This window comes from Anolis carolinensis, chromosome 1 (genome assembly GCF_035594765.1).
Source record: "Anolis carolinensis isolate JA03-04 chromosome 1, rAnoCar3.1.pri, whole genome shotgun sequence".
Lineage (NCBI taxonomy): Eukaryota > Metazoa > Chordata > Lepidosauria > Squamata > Dactyloidae > Anolis > Anolis carolinensis.
The window spans coordinates 91,322,182-91,336,536 of NC_085841.1; the positions used below are offsets into that span (position 1 = coordinate 91,322,182).

General features: G+C 37.9%; 1 protein-coding gene across 7 annotated transcripts in view; it reads right to left on the reverse strand.

The window, feature by feature from the left end:
- Positions 1 to 1,035: 1,035 nt before the first annotated feature.
- The window catches only part of nkain2 (sodium/potassium transporting ATPase interacting 2), a 710,044-nt gene continuing 696,724 nt past the window's right edge, over positions 1,036 to 14,355 (reverse strand). For 5 of the 7 annotated variants that reach the window (XR_010005670.1, XM_062979162.1, XM_062979126.1 and 2 more), the window contains 2 exons: positions 9,148 to 9,229; positions 1,036 to 5,380 (listed from right to left, as the gene is read on the reverse strand). Coding sequence is in view for 6 of the 7 variants with exons in the window: in XM_062979162.1 (XP_062835232.1) it covers positions 5,371 to 5,380; positions 9,148 to 9,229 (92 nt within the window). In the remaining variant the exon portion in view is untranslated. Of the gene's footprint in view, positions 5,381 to 9,143; positions 9,230 to 14,355 lie in introns of those variants that run through there. The other 2 variants (XM_062979132.1, XM_062979158.1) reach the window with 2 other exon arrangements.

The window sequence follows — 14,355 nt, forward strand, 5'->3', positions numbered from 1 at the left end:
TACCTTTGATTTGACTCAGGTTGATTCTTCTTGACTTCTTTGGTTAGTTGTGTGTGGAAATCAATCAGGATGCATTGCTAACTTGTTAACAGCTCATGGCTAACCATGTGAAAGCATCAGTGGCTGTTTCGAGTTCTTCCTGCAAAAATTTAGGATTACTTATATACTTTTCTAAGGATATAATGAGTTCTTAACAAGTTTTTCCCCAGTTGGCCTTCACATAATTCTAACTATTATTCATAGGTTCAGATGTTATGAAAATTATTCCTGTCATTGGACTAAATGAACTCTTGAGGTCACAGTATCAACCATAACAGGGAACTACTTACTGCAGCACTCTTAGAATCAGCTTGATTATTTAAACTGCCATAAATGGGTAATAACACCAATATAAGTGCTTTGAAAAGCATTGTTCAAAATAGTAACCAAAACTTCTTTGCACAATGGCTTTCCCCCAGCTGTGTGATAGTAGCTGGAGGTGCTTAGGCTCAGTTCTGCATTTCTGTCCACTGATTGGATGTAGGGGCAAGCAGCTCCCGCCCTGCCCACTGATTGATTGCAGGGGTGCATCCGGGAGCGGTCCAGCTTATATTGAACAACCAGAAATAGGGCCTGCCTTTGCCCTACAGCGTTCCTATATTCCAGCAGTCCTATAATAGGATCTCAGACATTGAGATTGGCTACTGGAAACCTATCAAACATTGAACTTCACAGATGAGAGAACAACATAAAAAGGGCATATTTTAAATGGCAATGAATCTATTACAGTCAACCTGGTAAAAAAAAGCCTTTTAGTGTCAGTAGATAATGAAAATACCAAGTTGCCTATGACTGAGTTAAAATGATGTCATGACCTGGCAATTTCTGTTCTGTGCTGACACATCCGCGTAGAGCACAGCTCAAAATTGGCTTCATGTAAATATAATAGGCTTGTTTCTTCTTTGTAGTTTAGCTCTTCTGAGAACTGTATCCTGGAAACATGTGAAAAACAGCACCAGCAGGAGCAGGGGGGATGTCATGAAAAACTTGGAAACCTATATTTTCCCATTTATTTTTAAATGCAAATTACACTAGTTAGTCCAAAAAAAATCACCTTCTGTTAAAAAATACATTCAGAATTAACAAATGACTATAACAAAAAGAGACATTTGGATTGTTAACACTTGCCTTCTGAATATTTGGATTTATAACAACAACAAAAAAGCCCAATCTAGAAAAATAACATTCTTCACTGGATTTTGAGGAGGATACAGCTGTACAATTCAATAACGGTATTTCAGATATTCTCACACTACTGTGCTCTAAAACTCATTCCATAGCAGATGTGTTCATTAATTTATTCACTGTAGTAGTTGACAGTCCTGAAATTATTTTGGTGGTAGTGATTTAGCTGCAATCTAATCAAGTACGAAGGCCTAATATGAAATGTATATTATTTCTGTATACACTGCAGTGTTGCCACATTATCCACATTGCATTCTTGTCATAGTATTTTGGTGTTCTCTGATTTTATGGTTACCTGACACTCTTGTAATGGGGTGGAGATACTGTAATGGATGCCTGCATTTCTTTCCTCCTTCGATTGCAGCAATATTATAAGCCCTCACTCTTTATGCAAGTTTGTTAAAGGACAGCTGTCATGTTCTTTAGTGATTTTCTTTTCTTACCTTAGGCTGTAGTAATCCCAAACATATTCCTTTTGTCTAACTCGGAGTCTTTCCAAACTACACAACTATAGTGTTACTATTCCATTTTAACTGCCAGCATTTCATATCCTGGGGTTTGTAGTTTGGTCAGACCCTCGAGCTCTCTGCCTGACCATTATAACTATTTTTCCCTAAATTGCAAATCCCAGGAATTCAAAGAGTGAAAAGTAGAATAATAATTGTGTTGACTGGATGACCTCTGCCCCCTGGTTTGAGGATGGGAGAATTCCCCCTTCTCTGATTTCTTTAAAAAAACATCTTGAGAGCTGCAAAATACCTTCCTAAGTTAAAAAGAGGGAATCTGCAATTCACATATTGGTAAAAAATATGCTATTGGAAACAATGGAAATGAAGAATCTTGTGGCATCTTAAAGATGAACATGATGCATCTGATGAAGTAGGGTGTAGTCCACAAAAGCTTGGTCCAAATTAAACATGTTAATCTTTAGGTCATCACAAGAACCCTTCAATTGAAGGAATTTGTTCTCTTCCTTACTTTTACCTCTTCCTCATGCTTCTTTTTGAGACTCGCTAGCCATGCCATGAAGGGTTACTGTGCTATAGAAAAGCAACTGATACTCTATAGTAATCCTGATCAAGCAAGTCTAATGTCTTTGGCTGTAAGTCAGAAGAGGGTCCCATACAATTTATGAAAGTCCTTGGTTTTTGGATGATTATAAAGATTCTCAACACTGGAAACAGTTATGTACTGGCCAGAGCCGGTCCAACAATGCGGTGAATTAAGCGGTAGCTTGGGGCGCAAAACATACGGGGGTGCAGTTGAGACTGCTTTTTCTGTTGATTTCTTGTAAAACATGATGTTTTGGTGCTTAATTTGTAAAATCTTAATGTAATTTGATGTTTAATAGGCTTTTCCTTAATCCCTCCTTATTATCCAACATTTTCGCTTATCCAATGCTTTTATTTTTCAGTGATTGGTTGGGGGGGGGGGCGCCAAAATTCTGTTCGCCTACACTTGAAAAATACCTAGGGCCGGCTCTGGTACTGGCACAAAACTCATAAGAAATATGGGATAGTACTTCCCTCTTCTCATTCAGCTTTGTCCTATACTGGCTAGAACCTCTTTTGCACATACAGATAGGGCAAGATATTTGTGGTGAAGATAATACATTCTTAGAAAGATTTTTTTTATCTTTTGCAGCAGCAGCAGCAGCTATAAGACAGCTGTTTCCTAATGGGTATCAGTTCAGGCATGGGGTGCAGAGGTAGCAGAATGATATAGTCATTTAAGAAGGAGCAAAAACATGGACTGATGAAATGCCATAGCTGGACATTATCATTCCCATGTATATACATGATTTATGAGTAAGAGAAATAGGCATAATTTATTTCTTTGAATTCTTTTCATAAGAGTGAACTACTACATAGATCAAATACTGGTTCCCACAAAGCTCTGTACTATCCCTCATTGACAGTCAAAAGGCCAGCATTTAAAACACATCTGAATTCCATACTTGAAAATCTCTCTATTTAATGATTTTCTAACATACTTTCCTGTTCATTCTGAATGGGGCTAGAACAGCACTGAAGCATCAATCAGTCTGCCAGTCTAGCCGCTCCAAACCTAAATACAGGCCAAGATCCTTCAATCATCTGTTGCAGTTGAAAATTCTGGATTAGAACCCCACACATGTAATGTTAAGTACAGCCAATGTGAAAAATAAGGTTAACAACACTGCTTGCATGCCAAACTCAGTGACAGTTAAGTTAGTGGCAGGTTTATTAAAACAGTGGCTTTTGGTCCAGGCCTAAAATGATAATTTAGCAAAGAAGCAAGATAATGAAGCATCTTCAAAAACTACACGGATGTGACATCATTAATGATTATGCCATGCCATCACTAGTGTAGGTACAAAGATGCAAATACTTAACAGTATGGTGGTTGATGTAAGAGGATTTACAGTTTTGGACTTTTTATGTGCTGTCCACTGTATAATATGAATGTTGCCATTATTACAGATGTGCTCACTTCCATGCACACTGCTGGACCAATATTACTTAAACTGGAATATGTATTTTTGTTTCTCTAATCAGCATCTGTTCTGTGGTCACCCAGATTTATTTCTTTGTGACATATTACATCCATGCAAAGACATCAAACAGCAGGGTGGTGTGAGGGGGCTAGAACAGACTAATTAATGTAAGGACAGACAATGAGAATTGTTATGGAGGAGTATAGATTTTATAGGCCACAAAGAACTGAAAGTGTTGGGCAAGTGTACAAAAAAGTTGCTTGAAGAAGATCTGGTAGGCAAGTTGCCTTTGCCAAGAACCTTTGCCCAACCAGTGCCTGAGGCTGATGTATCTGAAAGTAGTAAATAAAGAAATGAGGGCAATTCAAGTTCAAAAAAGCCTGAGCAAAATATTTCTTCCCAATGAAAAGCCACTGAAGTTGTTGAATATACAGCTCAAATTCAGAACAAACAGACGTTTCTAGGAGTCAATAGTATTTCATAAAGACATTGACCTACTAGTAAAGTTTCCAAAGGCATCTTCTTGCCAACTACATAACAGCACAGTTTTTTCTTTTGAGCCACAATAATACAGGAAGATAAGATACACATTCTAACACACAACAAATCCCCCAAATACCACAAAAAGATCTTCAAAAATATCACCATTGCAACTACTCCCACTCCAACTAAAAAATAGAACAAAATTCAGAAAGAAAAATTTTGTTTGCCGCAGTTTTTCTTTTTTAAAAAAGCTCACTTACATAGGATTTTCAACTGGAATTAGTTATAAAAGAGTAAACATAGTTAATACATTTTCAGTTGGCTTCTGTTGATAGAAATATGTAGACATCTCAGTCATCAGTAAAAGACACAGAGTCATTTATAAAAGCACCTATAGTGCATAAATAAAAACAGTGGGGTTAAGGAGCACTGTTTTTGCTGTTCCTTTATAGTTATTAGTTTAATAAGAATTCCCTTTCCCAGCATTTTCCAACTCTTCTATGATACCATTTCCATCACAAATAATTTTTATTTATTCTTGTGGCTTCAGAGTATAAAACATCTTTTCCTCTGACATTGGGCAGTTTTCTTATACAGCCAACTCTGATCCTGCTGGGGAGCAGCCTATCATTTGATACAGCCTTGGAAATGTTTCCAAATTAGTGAACAGCATGGTTGAGCCTAAAGGAGTTATTTTCAGAAAGCCCACACAGAATGTCTCTGATGTGCAACTTAGGATGGGTTAAGGCAAGTATGTACTATAAAGCCTTTAGGGCAAACAATGTGCTGTCTATTGACTTCTTTTTCCAGGTCATCACGGTATGTTGGGTAGTTATTGACTGAGAAAACACAGCTCCAGACAGAGTACAAAAGAAGCCCCAAAATGGTTGAGCCAATTCTGTAACTCAGAGGCAAGATGAGAACGATGGAAGAAATTAGACAGTGGCCAGAAGATGGTGCCACTGCTTCTCCTTTTGAATCTTCTGTATATGGATTTGGAAAATCCAAGATGAGAGAGAAGGGATCTTGTGCAATGGTGTCCATATTCATCAGAAACCAAGGCCTCCGCCTCTGCATCTTCTTGTTCTGTTATTGATTAAAACAGAAGTCTTTTAAAATCCACAGGAGGTCATGCCAGAATCTGATCCTTGACTGGTCTTTCAGCCCAACTCCAGGCCTTGTTGTTTTTATTTTGACCTAAAAAATAGATAAGAGGGAGATAAAAAGAGAAAAGGACACAGGTTGCTTCATACCATTGCCCTTGGCTTCAATCCACATCTTCCTACAAGTAGTACAATATTTGTATTTATGTTAGAATAAAAGATAAAGAAAAACACACATCAGCCCCCTCCCAAACAAGTGTTTGGTGTTGCGAGAGACTGACTAGCATAGCTATCTATAAAGGGGAATGAAGCACCTGCCCTGTTGCTTCAGCTTCTGGTCTCACTGCTGGGTAGTAAAAGCTGTCTGATCAATTTGTGTCATCTAGGCCCTGTGCAAGGTCACCCGGATCAGGTTGACGGGCAATTCCTAGCTTGTAAAATACAACACTAGCATGGACCTCACAAAGCTATGAGGATAAATACCTTCTCTGATTCTTAGGGGCACGTGGGCTATGAATAAACAGTTTAGCACTCTAGATCGCCCCTCTAGCATTGTTAGAAGAAAACCAGTAAGTGAAGTTGCCATGCAGCTGGCTCAGATATACAGCACTTCGATCTGAATGAGTTTCACAGGATCTAAATCAGAACTTGGAAAAAATCCTTTTATTGGAATATAAGTCCCCAAACACCTTATATATGCTAGATAATTCTGGAAGCAGTAGTGTAAAAGATTACATTTCTGAACTCTAGTCTAAACCTAATACTATTCTCAAGGATTCCTCTTCATAAAGCAAATAGCCTGGAACAAGTTTCAGTACAGAATAGATCATGCCATGGATGAAAGACTTCAAAGAATGACAGGAAATTTTTTCTATACCAATGAACTGTTCTTGTGCAATTTTTCCAATACATTAGGCATCTACTGTCACCCCAAATCGCTCTGGTTCCATCTCTCTCTTTTCTTGCAAAAATAAATTTGTGTAAAAAGATGTGCACTCTACTGTCATATGTTACTCATATGACCTTCAAATAAATTCTTAGACTTGAGGGAGCCCAGCTATCATTCAATATATTTGGTTATCTCACAATTCAAATATTGCTGCTAGGCCTTATTTTTAATAATCCATGATTGCGGTTATAATGCAGTTGCATTACATTTCGCACTAGCTATTCTATATTTTTATTTCTTGTTGACATGCCAAAACTATCACTGTTGATATTTGATGGAAATGGGCACTATCCTTCACAGAAATGAAGTCAAATCCTTCTTAGTCACCACATATTAGCTTTCCATGTTTGTTTGTCTACTTTGGATGATTGTGTCATTTCCCCATTTTAGAATAGTATAATTTGAGGATGGCTAAACTAGCACCTTTTTCTCAGTGTAAATCAGCTCAGGGGTTTAGCTAGCTGATGATAGTGTCTTTTGTTGCATTACTGGAAATATAAAGAGCAGTTTTATTGTCTTTTGTACATGCCAAAATCTCCTACATGTTGGTAAGGAAGCAGCAGAGAAGCAGAACAAAAGCAAAAAAGGTCACAGAGATTTAAATGTTTTTCTTCATACTTCCTTGTTCTCAGCTATAAGCTTCAAAATTTATATTGACTTCTTTTGCCCTACAGCTTCAGCTTTCTTCCCAGCCAGTGTTAGTAAGCTCTGTAAAGGCAATCAGCTACTCTCAGAGCAAAGAACATAAAACGAATGGGATAATATCTCAGCCAGAAGGCTCCATATGTTGATGGCAAAGTATACTATATGAACAAAGAAATGGGATTAGAATTGCTCTAAGTACCTAGGAGCCACAAACAGTGACTGAAAGAAATAACATCTTGTAAGTGTACAACACTCTGACAAAAGAGAAAAAACGTTTCTTTGTGCACAGACAGGTGAAGAACTGCATTCTGAGAAAGGCACTTGCATTTATTGGACATCCTGAAACCTGGGCCAAAATCATAGGATCACTCTTTACCATTTGAACTTTTCACCATGAGATAGGTTAAAGCTGATTCAACTGCATTGTCATCAACACAAATACTGCTAGATTGCACTTGCATCACTCGTTGAATGTAGATCATCATACAGATGGTCCAGTCTCATGAAATTTCTCTATTAGCTCTGCATATTCTTGGGAACTGCTGGAAATGGCATGGAGCCACTCTGCATTTTGGCTAAAGCATATGGTGGAAAATTCAAAATATGAAATTTTCTGCTTATAAAACCATGCCCAGTATGATATATTTTAAAAGGATATTAGTGGACATTTCCTATGAGATATGGATGTTTTCCAGAAAATATTTTCCTGAAAAATGCTGCCATACATTGTCATCTAATGAGGTCAGAATATAATTTTTTTCAAAAAAGAAAAAAATATTGTTCTAAGCACAAAGTCATGTTCTAAGAACATGGGAAACATCCTTATACTGAATAAATTCAATTTTGTTTGCATTAACTGGCAGCTCTCCACAGTCTAAAACTCTACCTTGAAATTGTTGAGAGTAAACATGAGGCCTTCTTCATTCAAAGTTTCTGATATAGCTGACTATTCCTGTCTGTAATAAACCCAACTAAATCTGATAATTAGGATCTGAATCTTCCCTATTTACATTTAGAGATAAATCTCTCTGTGTTGCTGTTTCTATCTCTAATGGATGTATAAAGCACAAGATGTTCCATTTCCAAGCCACAACCTCTGCAACGTTCCAGCTCATGATAACTGCTTAAAAGTTTGTAGTCTGCATGGGTATGACCACATTTTAGTGATTCAAAGTCAACAAGTATTTATTTTCACTTGGTCTTAGCTGAAGCACATTTTTACTTACTGAATAGTCTAGCAACAATTTCCAAGCACTGGCATTTCTAGCAAGCAATTTATCAGCCTTGGGCATTGCAGCTTGACCAGCAAAAGTGGAAGAGAAGACTTGTTTCTTCTTTACGTCTACTATCCCTGCTCCTTTAGAAGTGCTGCTTCCTCATAGGATCAAGATGGTGTTAGCTGCTAGAAACTAATGCTGGCTACTGACTACAGCCAGTTATTTCCTCCCTTCCTTCATTGCCCTAATTGGTGAGGCACTGCTTGTGGACAGGTGGTGAATTGCTAGTGGCAGATCGACCCCAAAGGGAAGGCACATTGGTGGAAAGTCATCCCTTTGGATGATCACTTTGGGGCATCAATCCCTCTTTTATTTAAATAGTGGTCATAAACTTTGGGTGAAAGGTAGAGTCTGGTTGAAGAGTTCCACTCAAAATTGAAGTATTAGTTGACTCCATTGACACTTTCTCCAGGGCTGAGAGGCTTGGATAGAAAGGTAGAACTAGAATTATTTGGATGAGAACCAAGTTGAGACACTGGTTGTTTTGTTGTACATATGCTTGAGGGGATGAAAGAGGAACGTGGTGTCTTACCGGTATAATCTCAGGCAGAATGTGGTATGGTGCTGGGGCTGGACATGTCAGGTAAGGGAAAGGCTGGATAGGTATTTGAAATAGTTGCTGTATCTCATTTTTCCACTCCTCCAAGATGCTTGTTGCCCTGCCATCTTGCCTTTTGGTCATGCAGATATAAATACCATTCACAATAAAATAATGACCATTTGTGACCTAATTGTAGATGAAGGGGCTGAACTGGAATGCTGTACAGATACCTAACCCATTTAGATTGTTGATGCATTGAGTTTCTGTCTGAATTATCTTGGTTTGAATAGTTATGTCCCAGCTTTGTCCACCCAGTATAGCATCACCCAAGATTAGGGGGTAGGTTACGATCTATGACTATACTATGACTATCCAATGATACCACCTTTCACTATTACGATTTTCTAATATTTGATTTAGCATAGTGTCCTTGGAGGTTTGAAACTCACATGTACATAGGCTGTAGTTGTAAATGAGATGTCTTCTGTGGGCCCTGATAGCCATACGAATCAAATCCACCTATGAAATCAACTAGAAAAAGAAAAGAAGAGGAAATTGCTTTTATTTCTGACATCACTCATGGAACAGAAAAAACATTATCATTTTTAAAAAAGCTTTCACATAGTATTTCTTAGTCATTCCTGAAAGGTTGAGCTCCTTCTTAGTGTATTGAAACAGAAGTGATTGACTGTGGACAATGCAAGCAAAGTGCAGCATCTATATACTGATATCACTGTATAGAAGGCAGGTTTTCATCAGTGTGACAGTTGCAAATTTATAACTATCTACACAACTGAAATGATTACATAGTGCTCTTGTTGTCTATGAACAGCCTCTTTCACTGAAGTGCATAAATTATATATTTGTTGCAGGCTGTAAATACTACAACACCTTTAATTTGATACCTCCAAGTTTAAAATGGTTGTGATTATTGAGTCACATACCTCTGGCTTCACTGTAGTTTTGTGTACAACAGTAAAAAAAAACCCCTCCAAACAAACCATGATCTATACTTTTTTGGAGAGCAGGAGAATCACAGGCTTTACAAGGATCTTGTACTTTTTTATAACGAATGGAAATTATAATCAAGTAGGGACTGGGAATCTATATATTCCCACAGGTGGCTGGGCTCTTCACGGAGGCTTTCATGTCGGTGTGATGACATCCCATTCTAGGCTGCATAGGAGCTATCCAGGGTGCTTAACCCTATCATCAATAGGCCCAGCATCTTGGAGTGCTCTTTTACACATAGGGTTCAGAACCTTGGACAGATCCAGAACAGATTCCTTCTACCACTAATATGGAAGTTTCTAGCCTCAAAGAAAGGCAAAGGCAACTGCTCTGAACATATCTTGCAAAAAAAAAGGGTGGCGGTCCTTACCTTCTTTATGGCAATCTTAAGGTTGCCATTTTGGAAATGATTTGAAAGCAGATAACAGCAAAGTTGCTCCCGACTCTGCCAGTTACCATAGTCCCTGATTATTGACCGTGCTGATTGGATCAGATGGCAGTTGGAGCCCACCAATATCCAGAAGCCAAACATTCCTTAGTCCTAGGCTCTAGAGAGAACTTCTCTCTTGTTTCTTTTCTCTAGCATACTATGTAGCCAGTTTAGAAAGGCCAAACATCTTAGTGCTAAATAAATTTAAAATGTCACTTAGACTACTGATTATTTTAACATGTTTGAGCCATTTATTCCATAGGCAATTTATTCTTTGGCACTACATAAATAAGCATTTGTATTTGCTTTCTTTCCTATCAACCACTTTGGATGATTCACAGTATTAGTGTTCTGAGAAATTTTGCATCAGGTTGTTTCTGACCTGGAAGTGAAAGACAGTGGACACATTCCACAATGAGGGTGACCCAGGTCTTTGTAAACTATGGAACGATTTGATCCCATCCACCTTAACAGGTTTGTATAATGATCGTTGAAGGCTTTCACAGCCGGAATCACTGGGGTGTGGTGCGGTTTCTGGGCTGTATGCTGCTAGAGCACGGCCACACAACACCCCCGTTTATATTATCTTTGCTGCTCAGACTGCACTGGAAGTTTTGCAAGATTTTATTTCCTTTGCCCACAAATCCTCAGCCAATTTCTGCCCTTTCTGCTGGGAATTTCATTCAGCCAGTACATAAAGACATTAAAATTATCGAATGGTTCCTTCCTTCGTTCAAAATAGCATTGGCATAAAATGAATAAATAAGGCTTATTGGTCAGTGTTTGCAGATGCTCTAATCCTATACTGATTCATCCAATCTTCTTTCAAGATTTCTGTTTCATTTTCCCCCCCAAAAAATCTTTTCAAGATTATCATTATCATCCTCTGCCACCATTGGGCCTCTAATTATATTATTTCGTCTTCAGGAACAATTCTAAAAGTGCAGAGCTATAATCCCACTGATGTGAAACATCAAAAGCTTAGACACATTTCTTTTAGGAAGGAATGATCTCAAATTTCGTGCAGCAGGATCATAGGCGTGCTTATCCAGAACTAAGTCCCACTGATGATTTCAATGAAGCCTACTTCTTTGTGCATAAGACTGCACCATTCATTTATCAGTAAATATGTTGATTACTGAGGCATGCATGTGCTAAAATATATACATTGCTTCTAACTATATGAATATTTGTCTTTTCTCTAACAGATGGCTACAATTGCCAGCCTGCCTCCTCTGCTACTACACTGTGTCTTTTTCAAACACCAGTCAGGCAGGATGAGTTGGCAAGTGCTCTTGCCCACTGCAGCCTTCTCACAGTGGCACAAACATTTAGCATCTGTCCCTTCCAGCTGAAATAAATGCACAATTGCTTCCAAAAATCATTTATCTGTTGTAATATATATTAATTAATCTGAATGGTTTTTACAAAAAGAGAAATCTTAATTATGCATTCCCCCCATCCACAACCACCACCATCAGAAAAGTAAACAACAATGACAAAAATAAGAACAAAAGTGATAGGACTTGCTTTTTTTTTAAAAAGAAATGTGCCTATAAGTATCAAAAAGTAACTGTCACAGACTTTACTTTATGTATTTACCAATATGTTTAGCTTGAAACTATTTTTTACCACTAATGAAAAGAAATAAAGATGAAATTGTATCATCTGTTGAAGGGACTTTGTGGCCTTTATATATGCTTTGCAATGGCAACATATCACTATGTTGTGTTGAGGCTCTTGATAGAGACAAGGTCAAATTCACACGATCAGTTTAGATAATGATTATTTCACATCATAAACGTAGCATCTGTGATCCTTCCAATGATGAAAATTGCCTGGATCCAATGAAAAGGCTCTGACCTTGCAAGATGAACCAAGTTTTAGATAATGAGCTATTTTGTGATGGCAATGGTCTTCACATAAAGAACACAGTTGCACAAATGTACTGTAATGTTTTACTGGTCACAAAGTCAAGGCTAAAGCAGAACAGAAATATTTTATATGTCCAAGACATTTTGATACTCAGTGCAGCTGCTTCTGTTCATTTATAGTCCTTGAAGAAGGAAAAGCCAACTTCCGTCATAAATTGATTCATATTCACACTACATGTGGTTGGTGGAACTGTTCTTTTTTCTTCTGCAATAGCTTCCTCCCAGCAAACCAAAGGCCATTTTGTAATCTGTGGGAAGGAAATGTTATACAGTGCAACTCCCATAACCACGTGGATATGTTCCTAGATTTTGAGCCGATGTGCAAAACCCTGGATAGTAATGACCCCTATTGAAATGAAAGATGTCTGGTCCAAGAATGCTGTCATGCTGGAAGACCTAGAAAAGGCTTAGAGAGGACATTTTTTGTCAGATATGGATTAATGAAATTGTGGGAACCAGGCTCAGATAGAGAGATTGTACTGTATAATCACAGTAGAGTGCTGCCCCAAAGGTGGATCTAAACTACACAACTTTCCTAGAAAGTTAGACTTTGTTGGATATTACGATTCAATTTTATAGAAATATAAAAGAAATGTTATTTACAAATGTTCAGTCTCCCCTCCAAAGTAATGAAAACTAACCTGAACATCAAGAACTGGTTGGGATTGGGAGGCATAGCAAAGAGCACCATGTGGTTTTCTTTAAAAGGGGAAAGCATTTTTTCATGTCAGAAGCAACTTGAGAAACTGCAAGTCTCTTCTGGTGTGAGAGAATTGGCCGTTTGCAAGGACGTTGCCCAGGGAATGCCCAAATGTTTGATGTTTTTACCTTCCTTGTGGGAGGCTTCTTTCATGTCCCTGCATGGAGCTGGAGCTGTCAGAGGGAGCTCATCTGTGCTCTCCCAGGATTTGAACCAGCAACCTTAAAGTCAGAAACCCAACCTTCAAGTCAGCAGTCTTATCGGCACAAGGGTTTAACCCATTGCACCACCGGGGGAAAGCTATGTGGGAAGGAAATAATGTATATACAGCAGTTTTTTAAATTACCCATCCCATACTTCGCCTAGGAACAACATGGTAGAAAATGATAACCAAACTGAAAGCAAATAATGGGTGAGCTGCAGATAGTCTATGCTCAGCACATTGACTATCAGCTATCCCTTTGGGTGTTTATGTTGGGTTTAAACTACATGAGACTCATTCCAATTTGTGAAGAAAATTCCTATGTCTGTGCCAACCACCACCACCATAGAACGGAGACATGAGCATTTATTTTGCAATTGGCTGAAGTATTTGTTACATCGATGTAAATATTATACCCTGCATTTTGGAGACTAGATGGGAGGATTTTTCATTATTCTTAATTTATAATTAGCATTTTATGAAGCAGACCTGAATAACCTGCTTTATAGAATAATATATCTTTCAAATGAACTGAAATATTTCATAAGTGGAGAGGCAAAGAAGAACAATAAGGGTCATTACAGGAATATTTGTACAGATGATTTCCTGGTGAAATTTAGAGTTTAACAGACTACCTGAGGGCATTTTTCTTAATTTGCCTTCAGGCTGAAGATGATCAATGCTATGCAAATAAATTAATATAAAGGCTTTCACAGACTACAGTTATCAAATAACAAATTATAGAGTGAGCTCTCACCATCAGCCCGGGTTTCTGCCAACCTAGCAGTTTGAAAACATGTGAGTAATAAATAGGTACTGCTTCGGCAGGAAAGGCAAAAGATACTCTAAGCAATCATGCTGGCCACATGACCAGGAGGTAACAATGCAGGCTCCTTGGCTTTAAAATGAAGAGGAACACCTCCCCAGAGCCAGAGATGAGCACCTCTTTCAAAAAGCCGGAAATGAAAGGGGAAGCCTTTGCTGTGTCCGTGTTGTGTGTCTCATTATATGTGACACACTAAGACATTGAATGTTTGCCTCTGTCTGCTTTATATATACTGTAATCCTCTCTGAGGCCCTTCGGGGAGAAGGGCGGAATATAAATAGAGTGTATTATTATTATTATTATTATTATTATTATTATTATTATTATTATCCATCCCAACTTTTTTTCTTGGCTTCAGAAAAGCAAGGTCAATTTGTGTATAGCTTTAAACTGAGAAAGAATAATAATAAATTCAGAATATCAAGTTCAGTTTGTTTTCTAATATTGGAGTGAATTGGAATTCTTACTCCCAAGAATCCCAAATCATCGCCATGAGAAGACATTTCACAATACAGAATTTTAGTGCTCTGATTCCATTTAAAAAAATGGATTTA